Source organism: Bufo bufo, chromosome 9 (genome assembly GCF_905171765.1).
Source record: "Bufo bufo chromosome 9, aBufBuf1.1, whole genome shotgun sequence".
NCBI lineage: Eukaryota > Metazoa > Chordata > Amphibia > Anura > Bufonidae > Bufo > Bufo bufo.
The window spans coordinates 122,818,385-122,836,729 of NC_053397.1; the positions used below are offsets into that span (position 1 = coordinate 122,818,385).

An 18,345-nucleotide genomic window follows, 5' to 3' on the forward strand; every position below is an offset into this window, starting at 1 on the left:
CTGCCTCCTCCTCCGGCGCTGAATCAAGCGCTGGAAAGGGGGAGGTAATGGTAACCGGCGCCCAAGTATTGAGGGAGGCCGGCAGCGATAACATAGATATGAATACAAATGCTGTAATGAATGTCTCTGCTGGCCCAGCGGTTTGTTCGCGGGAGGCGGCTCCTGGAAAAGGGGTTGCTCCTAGCGGACAAACCTGTGATGGGTCTCTGGCCGCTGGGGCTGGGGGGGCTATGGAGGTGGGGGTCGGTGGGACACCGGTGGCTGGAGTAGCTGCTGGTGCGCCTGTTAAACCGGCCGGTGCCTCCGTGGCCTCTCGGGCTTCTGGGGTCAGTGGCCAAAAGAGTGTGCGGGAGTGTGTTAGGGCTGCGGGCCCGGTCTCTGGTGGTGGGGTGGATGCGGGGGGGGCGGTCGGCCGCTGAGAAAGCGGCTGCGGGCCCCCGTGCGGCCCCTCCGGGGGGACGGGGTGCAGTGTCTGCGTTAGGCATGGTGGGGGAGGGGGGGGGCTGGCTCGGCTGCCCCTCCCGCGTCCGTGGCGCCTGGCAGAAGTTATGCCAGTGTGGCTGCGGCCGTGGGGGGGGAGGGGCTGTCCTCGTTGGCTTCCTCGCTCTCACAGTCCGGTGATGGTGACTTGCAGCGGCGACTGCTGGAGGCCCTCAAAAAGGGGGAGAGCTCCATCACTGTAGAGGGAAAGAAGGTTGATCTGTCGTTTTGGTTCAACAGACATGGCGTGAGGGCTTTCCGAGAGCAGAATGGGGGCGAGACCGCCTGGTCGTCACCTACAACCGGCCCTGGGGTCAGACGGAATGTGGTCTGTCTCAAGTGGAGTAGCGATGAAGCTTGCCCTACAAGAAAGAGGGTGGCGGAGCTCCTGCTTGGGATGGGTTTCAAGGCGACCGACATCTTTGCCTTGATCCATCCGTACGGCTCCAAGGAGTTCGACGTCAGCTTTGTCCGGCCGGAGGGGCTGGAGCTCTTCTGGTCCGGGTATGAGCTGGCGAAGAACACGCCGGACTGGCGCGGTTTCCTTGCGAAAGCAATAACCCGTCAGAGTGAGGTCAAGAGAGTGACCGTTTTGACCCGTAACGAGTCGCTCTCTTGTGTTGACATCATGACCTGGCTGGGCAGGTATGGAGAGATCCAGGGGGTTCCATCCAAGAACCTGGACGAGTTTGGCATTTGGTCGGGCGCCTGGACGTTTAACATCAAACTCAAGCGTCTGGGGAGTACGGTTTCCCACATTCCATCATCTGTCTTTATCGGCCGTGACAGGATTTTGGTTTTCTACAGGGGGCAGCCTAAGCTCTGTCACAAGTGCGGCAGCCCCTCACACTTCAGCGCCAGCTGCCAAGTGCAGAAGTGCGCGCTGTGTGGGGGGACCGGTCATCTAGCCGCATCTTGTGGGGAGATTAGATGCAACCTGTGCGGTGAACTCGGTCACCCTTTCAGTCGTTGTCCTCTCTCTGAGGTCAATGCGGCCCGAGCTCACGCAGGAGCGGGCCGGGAGGTCCCTTCGGCTGAGGCGGGTGCTGGCGGAGACGGCAGAGTTCAGGGGTCGGTGAAGAACAAAGACGGTCCGTCCCGGCAGAGGCGGAGGGAGAGGCGCCAGGCGGAGAGGGAGCGGGAGGAACACCGTCCTGGGGTGATGCCTGCCCCTTCCCAAGCGGCTGCCCCTCCTGCATCGGAGACCCTAGGGGACAGGGAGCTGAATGAGGAGAACGAAAGACTGGAGCGTGCCGAGGGGACTCTGTCCTCGCACTATGAAAGCGCCGCAGAGGATAGCGGGACGGAGTCCAAAATAATTAGACGGAAACGCCGTACTAAGAAAAGACCCGGCTCGACCAAAGTAGCCAGGGAGGGCCTAACCGACTCCCCTCTGGAGCTCTCCAACCGGTTTCTCACCTTGGATGAGACCTCCGCCTCCTCTTCTTCTGGGGAGGAGGTTGAAGGTGGGAGACCGGGGGCGAAGGAGGGAAGGCCTTCGGGAGGCCCCGCGCCCCCCTCTGGTGGGGATGTAAGGTCCTCAGGAGGGGTGGCAAAACCGGGCCCTGAGACCGAGGAAGCCAGGGGTGGTGCGCGGGGGGAGGCGGTGGTGACAAACGAGATGGACACCACCGTCTCCCTCAAGAGGGGTCGTGCCGCCTTAGAAGACAGCCCCGGGAGAGGGAGGGTTGGGAAGAAGGCCGTCTAACTCGATCACTCTGTATGGCGGCACCCGCTCTGCTGACACTGGCGACCATTAATGTCGCCAGCATTAAGTCGGATGCGGCTCGTTTCGCGGCCTTTGATTTTCTCAGCCGAATTGGGGCTGACGTTTTGTTTTTGCAAGAGACCAGGCTGCCAGATTTGGCGGCGATTCACGAAGCCAGGAGGGAGTGGAGATCAGGGCCCTCCTACTGGTCTCTTGCGGCCGAGCCGTATAGCGGAGTGGCGGTCCTTTTTACCGCACCGGTAGAAAGCCGACGAGTGATCGAGTTGGAAATGGGGAGGTGTTTGATCCTGGATGTCCTCATGAAGGGACAAGAACTGCGCCTAATTAACATCTATGGGCCCCAGACCAAACGGGACAGGAAAAGTCTCTTTATGAGGATCAAGCCTTTTCTTTTTACGAGTCGGCAAGTGGTCTTTGGAGGGGATTTCAACACTATCACGAGGTCCCAGGATAGGGGAGGCGCCAGAGACCGGCTGGCTTACGATAGCATCTCTTTGAATAGCGTAGCTAGCGAGGCTCGCCTGGTGGATGTCCACATCAGGCATACCCCAGGCCACGGGGGTTTCACTTATTATAGAGGAAGTCAGACTAGGTCTAGAATAGACAGGTTTTATTTAAAGGAGGAGGCTATTTTCTCGCCCTTAAGGGTCGTAGAGGTAGAATTCTCCGATCACTGTCTGATTATGTTTTCTTTGAATATTTCAGAGTCCCCCCAAATGGGAAGAGGTTACTGGAAGCTGAATTCGGGAGTCCTGGAGGAAGCGGAGGTGAGACAATCCTTTGAGGACTTCCTTCAGAGTCAGGTAACTTTGCTGGATCTCTGTGATACTAAGTCAGAGTGGTGGGAGATATTCAAAGATCGGGCGGCAAAGTTCTTCCGCCAGCTCTCGAGCCTCAGGTCCCTGGACAGGTACCGCCTGTATCAGGGTCTGAGGAGGAAACTCGAGCGTCTGGTCTCGACTGGAGGTAGCCGCGAGGATATCTCCAGGGTGAAATCTTTGCTCAGGGGGTGCCAGTACGATAGGCACACATCTTTGGTTTTTGAGAGGGACTTCGGGAAGTACCGCTCGCCCGACCCTTACAGAAACTGCAAGATGTCAGTGAGTAGTAAGTTGGTGACGGGACTGGTCGATAGTACGGGATCTCTGAACCGGTCCAGATCGGGGATCCTGGAAGTCATCAGATCCTTCTACTCGCGCCTCTTGGGAAAGAAGGATCTGGATCGGGACAAGATGTCGGCTTTCCTGGCTGACATCGCCCCTGAGTCGGGAGCTCACCTCTCTTTTGACGTTTTGGTGGAAGAGATCAGGAAGGAGGAAGTAATCCTGGCGGTGGAAGGGTTAGCTCTGAAGAAGTCGCCGGGCCCGGATGGCTTAACATCCGAGTTTTATAAGGCCTTTAAGGACTCTTTATGTCCCCTCTTGACTGAGGTATTCAATGAGTGTCTATCCTCGGGCACTCTGCCGAAGTCAATGAGGAGGTCAGCCCTGATCCTTCTGTCAAAGGGTAAAGATCCGAGCCGTATCGAGAACTGGCGTCCCATAGCGCTTCTCGATACGGACAGAAAGATTCTGGCCAAGATACTGTTCAATCGGTTGGTGAAATTTGCACACCAGCTCCTTTCGGTGGCCCAGCATTGCTCGGTTCCAGGCCGCAGTACTCTCAGTGCTGTGCTCGGTGTCCGAGAGGCAGTGGAGCGGAGTAGAGCGGGTCACTGGAAGGGGTACATGCTGTCCTTAGATCAGGCAAAGGCGTTTGATCGGGTGAACCACGAGTACCTCTGGTCGGTCCTTCTGAATTACGGCCTGCCGGGGGGGTTTGTTGATTGGTTAAAGATCTTGTACGCGGGGGCGGAGAGTTTCCCGCTTGTGAACGGTTGGTCTGGCTGCTCTTTCGAGGTTGGGTCTGGCGTTCGTCAGGGTTGTCCTTTGAGCCCGCTTTTATACGTGTTCGCGATCGATCCCTTTCTTAAGAGGATCGATCGTGGTCCGTTGGCGGGAGTCGGGATGGATCCGGCAGCGCCGGAAGCCGCTCTGAGGGCAGTAGCGTACGCCGACGACGTCACCGTTTTCGTGTCCTCGAGAGGGGAGGCGGAGTACGTGATGTCTGAGGTGGACAGCTACTCGGAGGCATCCGGGTCCATGATCAATCGGGATAAGTGCGAGAGTCTCTGGCTGGGAGGGGGTGATCCAGTGTTCGATCTCCCGGACACCCTTCCGGGGCCCCAGTCGTCAGCAAAAGTTCTAGGCATCCGTTTCGGCCACGGGGATTATCCCACCCAAAATTGGGACGACAGGCTCAAGATCGCCGCTCAGAAGGTCGGCCAGTGGAAGGGTTGGTCTTTGACCCTCAGGGAAAGGGTGAATCTGATCAAGACTTACCTTCTCCCTTTGCTTATCTATTTGGGTAGCGTGTGTATCTTGCCAGAGCCTCTCTGGACTCGGGTTTATAGCCTGTTCTTCCAGCTTTTATGGGGGAATAGGCTGAACCTGATCAAGAGAGAGGTGACTTATCGCACGAGGAGACTAGGGGGGTTATCTATGGTCAACCCCGTGGTGTTTCTCGTGAACACCTTTGTTAAGATCAATTTGGCAAACCTCTGGATGGAGAGGGCTCCTCCGTGGATAGTCTCCTGCAGGGGGTGGTTTCGGCCTTTCTTCCAGGAATGGGAGACAGGAGGGCGAGTGAAGGACTTGCGTACGCCTCACGGATATCTTCCGGCTTATGTCACCCCGATTCTGAAGGTGATCCGCCGGTGGGGTTTGGAGGTGAGGGAAATCAGGACTCTGTCAAGGAGATCCCTTGACGAGAGGGTCTTGTTGTCCCACTTTCAGAAGCCCCTGGCCCTCAAGGATTGCCCAAGCCGGGATCTAGACAAGGGGTTACAGTTGCTAAATTCTGCAAGGATCCCCTTGAAGTTTTGGGACTTGGCTTGGCGCTGCTTTCACGGGAGGCTGTATGTAAGGGACAACCTGAAGTACAGGAACTCTGAGGAAAGGGGTTGTCCCCGGGAGGAGTGCGGCTCCATACTGGAAAGTATGGAGCACTTCCTGCTTCATTGTCCTTTTAATACAGAGGTGTATGAACGGGTGGGAGCTTCCATTGGCTGGCCCAGGCTAGCCAGCCTCTCCTATGCGGAGTGGGCCTACGGAGTGTTCAGAGACCTGGGAAGGAGGGACCCGTGCACAAGTTTTTTAGTTAGCATAGTGGTTAGGTTCTACACGTGGAACGCACGGTGTTTAGTTTCTACGCAGCAGAAAGTCCTCCCGGTGGACGAGGTTTGTAGGAACATCTTGGGTGGCCTGGTGAAGGTGCGTTCTCTTGAGTATGAGAGACTGGGTACCAGTAGGGCCTCTCTCCTCTGGAGAGGCTTTGCTTTTGATGTACCGTAAGTCTAGTCGTACTGTTCCTGGTGGTGGGCTGACGCTTCCACACTAGATTTTTGTTTTGTAGTAAGTTGAGGTTTTTGAAAAAGGCTTGCAAAGACCGAACTTGGGCCTTCGGGAGTTTATGTAGTTATGTGAGTTATGTTTGCTAGAGGAGGGAAAGTTGGGATTAGTTAGGTTGGGTGGGTGAGGAAGGGGGGGATTGAGTTTTGAGTGGGGAGGCCTGCATCTAGCCCTGGACTATGCGGACATGGGAGGACATGGGGCGAGGGGCTAGATGTGGGTGGTGAAGGAAGGGCTGGCCTTGGACTATGCGGACATGATAGAGACATGAGGCGAAGGTCAGCCCTGGGTGTCGGGTGATGGGTAAAAGGATAGTGTGAGTAGGGATAGAATAGGTTAGGTTGGTGATTTTTCTATAAACAGGTGAAGGGAGAAAAAGAAAAAAAAGAAAAAAAAATGAAAAATATATAAATAATTATGTACATATTTGGCAAAGTCGCCTTGTTGTTGTTTTTTTTTTGGCAAAGGTCGCCTTTATTTAGTTACTTTATTGATTTATTTATGTTTATGTTTGTTATTTTCTGTTCATTATATACTTTTCTGTTTATGACGATTAGTCCTATTTTTGTTTGGGTTTTACAGCCGGGCGGCCAGGTAAGTTTTATAGTTATAAGGTTAGTTGTTAAGTTTGATGTGTTGTTGGGGCATGAATGTGAGTGTGGATGTATGTGGCTGGGCCAGTAATAACATTGTTTTATGAGTATTGTTTTATTTGAAATTGTTTTATTTTGTAAAGTTTTGTACTTTTATAATAAAAAGAGTAGCAGTGTGTAGGAGATACGGTAGATTAATTCTCCATCGTCACAGTATTTATAGTCACCTCATCAGTATTACAGTCACTTACATTGGTTGAATTGGCACATGGATACACATGTGAGCAGTAACGCCACGTCAAGGCTCCAACCCTTGTTACTGACTAGTCACACACACCATACTTTTCATTCATACGCATTTGGTATTCCAGATGTTTTGGACTACACCTCCCATACTGCTTTGCCAGCATGATGGGAGATGTAATTCACAGCATGTGGACGGCCTATGGTTGCCGACCTCTGACCTCGCGGTGATCACCGTACACAATGCTGAAGTAGCGGTGCAGACAGGAGCAGCTTGTCACCTGTCAGATGCCCCTTCACTGCTCCAGCCGGGGGCGCGGGCCTCAACATGGGCTTCTTCATTCCACCTCAGCTACTTCGTGTTCCATAGGAGAACATGCTGGTCAGAGTTGGGACACTAAAAGAAAAATTAAAATGGTTATAGTAAATGGCAGAACAGACGCAGTGCAGCAGACGGACGGTCCACATATACACAGCAGACAGACACACGGATTGTGGGAGACACAGACGGAGATGACAGAATCCAGTGAGCGACGGATCTGGTGGCAGATGTGGGGCAGTCCCTCTGGCTGGGGGGCAGCTTCTCATGCTTCTCCGAGTGACGAGATGGCTGCAGTTTCGTAGCAAAAAACATGCCATGGCATCGGAGATCTAGGGAATTATATTTTATTTTTTGTTAAACTAGGGTTGTACACATCTAAGACACAGGCCACACGTGGTGCACAGCTCCACATCTAACGCACAGCCCACAAATATAATACACTGCCCCCCCCCCCCCCAATATACTGCACAGACAGACCCCAATATATTGCGCAGACAACTTTAATATACTGCATAGATAGCCACCCATATACTGCACAGAAAGAACACCAATATGCTGCACAGACCACTCAAATATACTGCGCAGACACACACAATATACTGCGTAGATAACCCCCCATATACTGCGTAGATAGCCCCCCAATAAACTGCGTAGACCCCACAACTTCAATATACTGGGCGGACACCACCCAATATACTGTGCAGACCTCCCTATATAATGCACAGACCCCCCCCGTATACTGTGCAGACAGACTCCCCCCATATACTGTGCAGACAGACCCCCCCATATACTGTGCAGACAGACCCCCCCATATACTGTGCAGACAGACCCCCCCATATACTGTGCAGACAGACCCCCCCATATACTGTGCAGACAGACCCCCCCATATACTGTGCAGACAGACCCCCCCATATACTATGCAGACAGACCCCCCCCCCATATACTGTGCAGACAGACCCCCCCCCCATATACTGTGCAGACAGATCCCCCCCATATACTGTGCAGACAGACCCCCCCATATACTGTGCAGACAGACCCCCCCATATACTGTGCAGACAGACCCCCCCATATACTGTGCAGACAGACCCCCCCCTTATACTGTGCAGACAGACCCCCCCCGTATACTGTGCAGACAGACCCCCCCCATATACTGTGCAGACAGACCCCCCCATATACTGTGCAGACAGACCCCCCCCATATACTGTGCACACAGACCCCCCCATATACTGTGCAGACAGACCCCCCCATATACTGTGCAGACAGACCCCCCCCCATATACTGTGCAGACAGACCCCCCCCATATACTGTGCAGACAGACCCCTCCCATATACTGTGCAGACAGACAGACCCCCCCCCATATATTGTGCAGACAGACCCCTCCCATATACTGTGCAGACAGACCCCCCCCATATACTGTGCAGACAGACCCCCCCCATATACTGTGCAGACAGACCCCCCCCATATACTGTGCAGACAGACCCCCCCATATACTGTGCAGACAGACCCCCCCCATATACTGTGCAGACAGACCCCCCCCCCATATACTGTGCAGACAGACCCCCCCCCCCATATACTGTGCAGACAGACCCCCCCCCCATATACTGTGCAGACAGACCCCCCCCCCCATATACTGTGCAGACAGACCCCCCCATATACTGTGCAGACAGACCCCCCCATATACTGTGCAGACAGACCCCCCATATACTGTGCAGAACGACCCCCCCCCATATACTGTGCAGACAGACCCCCCCCCATATACTGTGCAGACAGACCCCCCCCATATACTGTGCAGACAGACCCCCCATATACTGTGCAGACAGACCCCCCATATACTGTGCAGAACGACCCCCCCCCATATACTGTGCAGAACGACCCCCCCATATACTGTGCAGACAGACCCCCCCCATATACTGTGCAGACAGACCCCCCCCATATACTGTGCAGACAGACCCCCCCCATATACTGTGCAGACAGACCCCCCCCATATACTGTGCAGACAGACCCCCCCCATATACTGTGCAGACCCCCCCCATATACTGTGCAGACAGACCCCCTATATAATATAACCTATATATAAGAGAACAATCACTCAAGAACCAATATGACAATTGCTCCTGTAAAGGGTTAAAAGCGCTTTTGAAATGGATATTAATACTACCCTCGGCACTTGCGCACTGGGACGTAATTTTTCCCTACCCCCACACTGCGCAGGCGCGTATATCGGGAGGATTTTCATGAGTTAACCGCGCTTGCGCACTAGGCCGTAATTTTTCCCTACCTCGGCTCCCCGACGCATGCGCAGTGTCCCGGTGTGCTGCGAAATTCAGCCGTGAGATTTTCACTAGAGTGTCCTTTCGGGCATGCGCAGATGGTGAAAAGTAAGACACGCCTCCCGACGTCATCTCGGATGCGACAGGAAGTAAGAGGGTAGGGAAAACTCACGAGGTAGGGTAGTATAACGCTACACCGGATATGGTCTGGTGGAACGCATGTTGCGTTCCACCCTCCTGACTTCCGGTCGCGCGCCAAGCAACTTTATAATACTGAGAATTAATGATTTGAAGGCATTCTTTTATATATAGGTTCTTTTATACATAAGTATGTAGCCTTTTACTCACTAGCCCCACCAATGTACTTTTATTTTATTATATAGACAACTTTCATTTTGATTTCCATAACGATGATGTCATTTCTTGTAACTCCGCCCACTGTTTTTTGGCACCAAAACGGCACACCCACATGTATTTAAAGCCCATACACCATGTCTATTTTATATCTTGCTCCTGATGAAGGGGGTATTGTGACCCCTGAAACGCGTTGAGCCGTACATTACACCAATAAAGAGGATTGATTACGTACCTTTGGATTTGTCTGCTGCTTTACCAACCAGGCTGTACACCCGGGTCGTAGACGTCAACCTCTAACAACTTACACGCGATCCTGGCTTAGGGGGGTGACTTGCCACAGGTGTCTTGAGTTTATCCTGGTGGCGACCCCCCTGTGAAGTGAGTGGATTTTTATCAATGATTTTAATTTTATTTTTATTATTGTCTTTATATATATATATATTCAAATAATTTTTATATATATATATATATATATATATATATATATATATATATATATATTTTTTTTTTTTTACATTCAGAAATATATTTTTTACATTCTGAAAGATTTCTACTTCGTTGTATGCATCTAAATCTTATTCAGTCTTAGGGCTGCACGATTTGACCTAATAATAGTATTACTAGTATCACCTCATTCCTGTTACCTTTTACCTACCCTTGACTGCACTCTACCTATCAATCTATAGCACCCCTGAGTGTGGTGATTTTTGATACCGCTAACGATTATCCAACACCATTAATCACTTCTATTCTGTCATTTGGGAGTTTTTGGCGCTCAACCGCATATATTTTCACAGTGACCGGCGGGATACTCGGGGTGGATGACTACCCCCTGTTCCCTACCCTTCACTGATTTATCTCGACTTCTTTGTGGTGTTTGGTTTTGTCCCACACCAGAGCTGCCTCCCCATCTCACTGTGTCCTTTTTTCCAACCCCTCCATCGTACGGTCCTGGTGGCGCCTTTTCTCTATCCTTCTCTTCAGGGACAAAGCACAGTCCCTTGTAGCTTTTGGATAACCTCCCTCTTTTTTCTTTTCTCCACTTCTGACCCACCACTGGAACAGGCCATTGTCAGATATTTTTAGGCCTCGGCACCCAGACAGAGGAGAGAGGTCCCATAGCAGAGATTCAGGCTTCATGTCATAGCAGAGAATCAGGCTTCACGTCACCCAACACTGGAACAGGCCACTGTCAGATATGTTTAGGCCCCGGCACCCAGACAGAGGAGAGTGGTCCCATAGCAGAGAATCAGGCTTCATGTCATAGCAGAGAATCATGCTTCATGTCACCCAACACTGGAACAGGCCACTGTCAGATATTTTTAGGCCCCGGCACCCAGACAAAGGAGAGGTTCATTCAACTTTGGGTTGCCCGCAATATAATGGTTTAATGAAAATAAAAAGAGGATTGAATGAGGAATTGCCCTGGAGTACAATAATATATTGTTAAGGGGAGGTAGTTATAAATGTCTAATCTGCACAAGGGCTGGACAGGTCCTGTGGGATCCATGCCAGGTTCATTTTTATGAACGTCAGCTTGTCCACATTGGCTGTAGACAGGCGGCTGCGTTTGTCTGTAATGACGCCCCCTGCCGTGCTGAATACACGTTCAGACAAAACGCTGGCCGCCGGGCAGGCCAGCACCTCCAAGGCATAAAAGGCTAGCTCTGGCCACGTGGACAATTTGGAGACCCAGAAGTTGAATGGGGCCGAACCATCAGTCAGTACGTGGAGGGGTGTGCACACGTACTGTTCCACCATGTTAGTGAAATGTTGCCTCCTGCTAACACGTTCCCTATCAGGTGGTGGTGCAATTAGCTGTGGCGTGTTGACAAAACTTTTCCACATCTCTGCCATGCGAATCCTTGAGGCTTGAGGCTCACCGGCAGCAACCACTCGTCGGTCTGTTGTTCAATACCCCGTCACAACTCCTGCGCGGTGTGGGGCCTGTCCCCCAAACATATGAGTTTCAGAATGGCCTGCTGACGTTTACCCCGGGCTGTGCTGAAGTTGGTGGTCAAGGTGTGTGACTGACTGGATGAGCAGGTGGAAGAAGAGGAGGAGGAAGCCGAGTAGGAGGAGAAGGCAACAGGAGGCAAAGAATGTTGCCCTGTGATCCTTGGCGGCAGAAGGACGTGCGCCATACAGCTCTCCGCCTGGGGCCCAGCCGCCACTACATTTACCCAGTGTGCAGTTAGGGAGATATAGTGTCCCTGGCCGTGCTTACTAGTCCACGTATCTGTGGTTAGATGGACCTTGCCACAGATGGCCTTCCGCAGTGCACACTTGATTTTATCAGATACTTGGTTGTGCAGGGAAGGCACGGCTCTCTTGGAGAAGTAGTGGCGGCTGGGAACAACATACTGTGGGACAGCAAGCGACATGAGCTGTTTGAAGCTGTCTGTGTCCACCAGCCTGAATGACAGCATTTCATAGGTTAGTAGTTTAGAAATGCTGGCATTCAGGGCCAGGGATCGAGGGTGGCTAGGTGGGAATTTACGCTTTCTCTCAAATGTTTGTGAGATGGAGAGCTGAACGCTGCTGTGTGACATGGTTGAGAGGCTTGGTGACGGAGGTGGTGGTGTTGGTGGTACATCCTCTGTTTGCTGGGCGGCAGGTGCCAACGTTCCTCCAGAGGCGGAGGAAGAAGCCGAGGCAGCAGCAGAAGAGGTAGCAGGGGGAGCCTGAATGAGTTCCTTGTTTTTAAGGTGTTTACTCCACTGCAGTTCATGCTTTGCATGCAGGTGCCTGGTCATGCAGGTTGTGCTAAGGTTCAGAACGTTAATGCATCGCTTCAGGATCTGATGGCACAGCGTGCAAACCACTCGGGTCTTGTCGTCAGCACATTGTTTGAAAAACTGCCACGCCAGGGAACTCCTTGAAGCTGCCTTTGGGGTGCTCGGTCCCAGATAGCGGTGGCCAGTAGCAGGCGGACTCTCTTGGCGGCGGGTGTTCTGCTTTTGCCCACTGCTCCCTCTTTGTCTTTTGCTACGCTGTTGGCTCGGTCTCACCACTGCCTCTTCCTCCGAACTGTGAAAGTCAGTGGCACGACCTTCATTCCATGTGGGGTCTAGGACCTCATCGTCCCCTGAATTGTCTTCCACCCAGTCTTGATCCCTGACCTCCTGTTCAGTCTGCACACTGCAGAAAGACGCAGCAGTTGGCACCTGTGTTTCGTCATCATCAGAGATGTGCTGAGGTGGTACTCCCATGTCCTCATCATCAGGAAACATAAGTGGTTGTGCGTCAGTGCATTCTATGTCTTCCACCGCTGGGGAAGGGCTAGGTGGATGCCCTTGGGAAACCCTGCCAGCAGAGTCTTCAAACAGCATAAGAGACTGCTGCATAAGTTGAGGCTCAGACAGTTTCCCTGATATGCATTGGGGTTATGTGACAGACTGATGGGCTTGGTTTTCAGGCGCCATCTTTGCGCTTTCTGCAGAAGACTGGGTGGGAGATAATGTGAACGTGCTGGATCCACTTTCAGCCACCCAATTGACTAATGCCTGTACCTGCTCAGGCCTTACCATCCTTAGAACGCCATTGGGCCCCACCAAATATCGCTGTAAATTCTGCCGTCTACTGGGACCTGAGGTAGTTGGTACACTAGGACGTGTGGCTGTGGCAGAACGGCCACGTCTTCTCCCAGCACCAGAGGGTCCACTAACACCACCACGACCATGTCCGCGTCCATTACTAGATGTTTTCCTTATTGTTACCGTTCACCACAATAAGAAAAAAATTATTTGGCCAATGTATTGAATTCAAATTCAGGCCTTTTCTTACAGGCACCTAACACCATCTGGCTATCTACTTAGGTACCATATTACACTAATACAGGCTCAGCAGTAACCACAGATTTAGCTGAATATAAATTGTATTCCAACCCAGAAAAAAATATATCCTTTGCCAGACAGCAGACAGTATTACAATTGGCTAGCCACAGCTGAAACACCAGATTTAGGGTACTGCTATTTTGGCAATTGTATAATTTCACCCCTCAATAAAATAGCAAGCACAGCCAAGCCCCTGATGTAGGATATAGCAAAGAAACAACAACACACTATTGATGGTTAAATGTACTTGGTGGCAGCTTGTGGTGGCGCACCACAAGACACTAAATGGCCGCCGATCACACCAGAAAAAAGTGACTGAAAAACGCTCTGGGCAGCCTTAAAACAGTGATTGAATAGCAGAGGTTGTATGATACACAGCTGTACATCGATCACTTCAGTAAGTAAATCACTGCCTAATCTGGCCCTAACAGCAGCAGCTGCATCCTATCCCTACACTGATCAGAGCAGAGTGACGTGCGACGCTACGTGACTCCAGCTTAAATAGAGGCTGGGTCACATGCTGCACTGGCCAATCACAGCCATGCCAATAGTAGGCATGGCTGTGATGGCCTCTTGGGGCAAGTAGTATGACGCTTGTTGATTGGCAGCCTTTCAAAAAGCGCCAAGAAAGCGCCGAACACCGAACCCGAACCCGGACTTTTACGAAAATGTTCGGGTTCGGGTCCGTGTCACGAATACAGTTCGGGTTCGCTCATCCCTAATCACAATACATCTGTATTGTAATGCATTGGCTGTAAGTGTATTACACAGTGTAATACATGTACAGCCTGCTTGTGTGTGAGATCCATGGGGCTGGATTTCACGGGTTTACAGGGAAGGCAGCCACGATGCCTATAGAAGGCATCAGGCTGCCTTCCTAGCCATCAGGTCCCCCTCACCACAGCGCAGGGACCTGACGGATACTGGGACCCGACAGGGATACCGCACATGCCCTGGCCAGCGCTGACTCTTGCATTGCGAGGGTTAATCAAGAGAGATAAGAGATAACATGTTTTACAAAAAATGTATGAGTCATAGGAAACTAGAGGCTGATATATACCAATTTCCAGGGCAATTATACTCACTTTTGTTCAAGCTGAATTAAATTAGGTCCGAAACAAACTTTTTTTTTTTTATTGCCAAATCAAAAGCAAACCAAATCTCAAAAGGTTCACTCATCTCTAGATGTAAGTCATCCCACACTGCTAAAAAAATATAGCTTCTATCTTCCAGAATCAGCACCACCCTATCTGCTGGCAGGGTTTCCCAAGGGCATCCACCACGTTGCAGCTCAGACAATTAGTATAAAATACAATATTAGACAGACAACTGTGGGACTATTTGTGTGACAAAAATCTATATTTTTCTTATACCATAGACTCTCCTCCCCTTTATTCTAGGCACATATTATATGAAAGTTACTCAGCAGGGGCTCCCACCAATTCTTTTGACCCAAAGGTTCCACAAATCTTGATGTCATCATGTACTGGTAACAAACGACACTATCTTTACTCTTAATTGTAAATTTTTTTCGGGGAAAAAGTGTAAAATTTGCCATGCATTGCTGTACCTGACTTCCATGTCGATTTCTCCAGGAGATCCAACGAGTGCCATCTCTACTGTAGTTTATTTTAAACATTTGGGCAAACTCATTCCCATGTCCTCCAGCATGTCTACCTTGAGTGCCAACCAGTGTTATGAAATGGAGGACTCGCAAATCAATTTGGAGAAATTCAGTTAGTTCTTCAGGGTCCACTGGCATTTCTGGACACCAAGCTCCATCTCCTTCTTCTAAATCCAGCCTAGGAGCAAATAATAGATACAATTAATATTTTAAACATATGCTACTTATTTGCTCTTTAATGACTTGGAAATGTGTACATCTGAAAAATGTTAATAAAAAAGACATTGCTAATAAAGGAATGTAACATTTGCCATCTACAATATTTCTATCTCAAGTGCCAGCTTTTGTTTTACTCTTATATAAACTGAAGAATGCATTTACTGAGCACCCAAATCTGGAAAGTATGCTGTACTAATATTGTGTAGGTACTTATTGTAGGCATCAACTGTATGTCACCAATTTAAGGGTTTACTCAGTGTTTTTGAAATATTCTCTTAAGGACAATCAGGTAAATTATATCTTTTGATTTTTAGTATCTGTGCCATTTCCTTTTACTTTGAAGTAAATGTGTTGCATGGATCTGCTTTTATCTAAATTTGTTTAAACATTACAGTTGTATGGAGAGTTCCAAACAATCAAATTCAGTGCAGTATCACAGAGCACAGGATCAACCAAACAGCAATAAATCCTGTATTCTAAGAGGGTTGGACAAAATTATATATCATCTGCCATTTTATTGATACATAGTTTAGGTCAAACGTTCACAGACACCTTAGGGCTCATGCACACAGCCGTTACCGTTTTTGTGGTCTGTAAATTGCGGATCTGCAAAAACCGGAAACCGGACATCTGCATTACGCATTCTGCAGAACAGAATGGCTGGCCCCTACAGACCTATATTTTTTTGGGGACGCGGATTGGACATTCGAATTCGGATTGAAGTGAATGGGTCTGCATCTGACCCGCAAAAAATGTGGCTTGGATCTGGACCAAAAAACGTTTGTGTGCATTAGCCATATTCATTAAAACAGAGTTTTCACAATTCCTGATATTTTATCCTAGTACACATGTCCTCTTTTGGGTCAATTAGGATCAATAATGTGAAATGTGAGAATAATACTAGAAACAATTATTTCAGCTTTTACTTCTTTCTTCACGTTTCCCGTGAATCAGAAGTTTACATATACATGGTTAGTACTGGTAGCATTGTCTTTAAATTGTTCAATTTGAGTAAAACATGGGTAGCCTTCCACATGCTTTATACAATAAGTTACTAGAATTTTGTTCCATTCCTTTTGACAGAACTGGTATAACCTATTTAGGCTACTTTCACACTCGCTGTTGGTGCTGATCAGTCATGGATCTGTACAAACGCATCCGTTCAGATAATACAACCACATGCATCCGTTCAGAACGAATCCGTTTGTATTATCTTTAGCATAGGCAAAACGGATCTGTCTTGAACACCATTGAAAGTCAATGGGGGACGGTTCTGTTTTCTATTGTGCAATATTGTGTCAGTGAAAACGGATCCGTCCCCATTGACTTACATTGTGTGTAGTTTTCAAGCAGCGTTTTGGTGTCCGCCTCCAAAGCAGAATGGAGGTGGAACAGAGCCAAACTGAGCCAAACTGATGCATTCTGAGTGGATCCTTATCCATTCAGAATGCATTAAGGGCAAAACTGATCCGTTTTGGACCACTTGTGAGAACCCTGAATGAATCTCACAAAGACTGCTGGTATCCAGGGTAACAGGGGGAGGGGATACCACCTTTAACTCACCCTTGGCCCCTTTACCCAACCTTGACCCATAACAAAAGACACGACAACTGTATCACTTTATTGCTGGATGGTGATCGGCCACAGCTTCTTTATTAAAGCGGCAAACCTTAATAAACCATAATATCGGAACGGTATGCTAAAGGCTGGACTCCCAGCGGGCAAGTTAAACCGTAATCATCAGAGCTGTCTGCCAACCGCTGGACTCCCAGCGGGCAGTTACTCCATCTGCAACCACCATATCTCCGCTGTACTCAAATGCCGCCAGCTGTGACTTCATAAACTCGACCAAAATTCGCAGCTCTCCAAAGCCGTAATCATCGGAGCAATATCCAAAACCGCTGGACTCCCAGCAGGGTCTCTTAAAAATAGAAAAACAAAACAGAATAACCAAGTATCCATAACTGAACAGAACCGTGCACTTCGACCCGCCTCCCAAGAATAACCGCAAAGGGAAGGAGGGAGGGCCAATCTGCTTCCACTTGCAAGAGGAAGTGACCAGGACAGAGAGGAGGTATATGTGACCTTCAGGATTTCCTGCACCGCCCCCATCCTGTCTAAGGAGGTTCCCCAGTGATTAACCCTCAATGACCCTAATCAGCAACCTACTTAACCATTACTGAGACGGGGCCAGATTCCTAAATGCCCCTAAGGGGAAAAGGGGGAGGGGGAGGACCATCAGTCCCTAAGCACCCTCCATATACAGTCAGGCGCTTTCCACGAAAACCAAAACGCCAGTGTAAAAGTAGCCTTAGATTTCTAGGATTTCTTACTTGCATATGCTTTTACAGTTCTGTCCATAAATGTTGTATGGGACTGAGGTCATGAATTGATGGCATTATGGCAACTCCATTCACTATGTTGTCATTAAGCCATTTATCCACAAGTTGGAAGTATATTTTGGGTCATTGTCCATTTGAAAGACCTATTCTTGGCCAAGCTTTAACTTGCTAACTGATGTCATGAGATGTTGCTTCAATATCTCTACATCATTTTCCTTCCTCATAATGCCATTTATTTTGTGACGTGCACCAGTCCCTCCTGCAGCAAAGCATCCCCACAACATGATGCTGCCATCACCAGGCTTCAAGTTGGGATAGTGTTTTTTGGCTTGTTGTTTTTTACTACATACAGAACAATGACCATTATGGACATTTCTCCAAAAAGTAAGATATTTGCTCTCGTGTCAAAGATCTGATGTCTTGGCGGATTTCTTTTGATTTAAGATGTCAAGTAAAGAAGCAAGCAGGCATTAAAATACCCCCACAAGTACACATCCAATTAACTTAAATTATGTCAATTTGCCAGAAGCTTTTAAAGCCATGACACAGTTTTCTGAAATTTTCCAAGCTATTTAAAGGTACAGTGAACTTGATGTAAACTTTTGGGTCTCTGGTAGAGTGGAGTGAACACCTGGATGTTCGGGTTCGAGAAGTTCGGCCGAAATTCCCGGAAATGTTCGGGTTCGGGATCTGAACCCGACCCGAACTTCGTCCCGAACCCCATTGAAGTCAAAGGCGACCCAAACTTTTCGGCACTAAAAAGGCTGTAAAACAGCCCAGGAAAGGGCTAGAGGGCTGCAAAAGGCAGCAAAATGTAGTTAAATCCCCTGCAAACAAATGTGGATAGGGAAATGAATAAAAATAAAATAAATAAAAATTAA

The 18,345-nt window shown here is 49.5% G+C and overlaps 1 protein-coding gene across 1 annotated transcript in view; it reads right to left on the reverse strand.

Moving 5' to 3' along the window:
• The window catches only part of DDR2 (discoidin domain receptor tyrosine kinase 2), a 1,651,236-nt gene that overhangs the window by 1,220,398 nt on the left and 412,493 nt on the right, over window positions 1-18,345 (reverse strand). Inside the window, exon 4 of the mRNA XM_040407250.1 lies at window positions 14,850-15,081. Coding sequence (XP_040263184.1) covers window positions 14,850-15,081 — 232 coding nt within the window. The remainder of the gene's footprint in view (window positions 1-14,849; window positions 15,082-18,345) is intronic.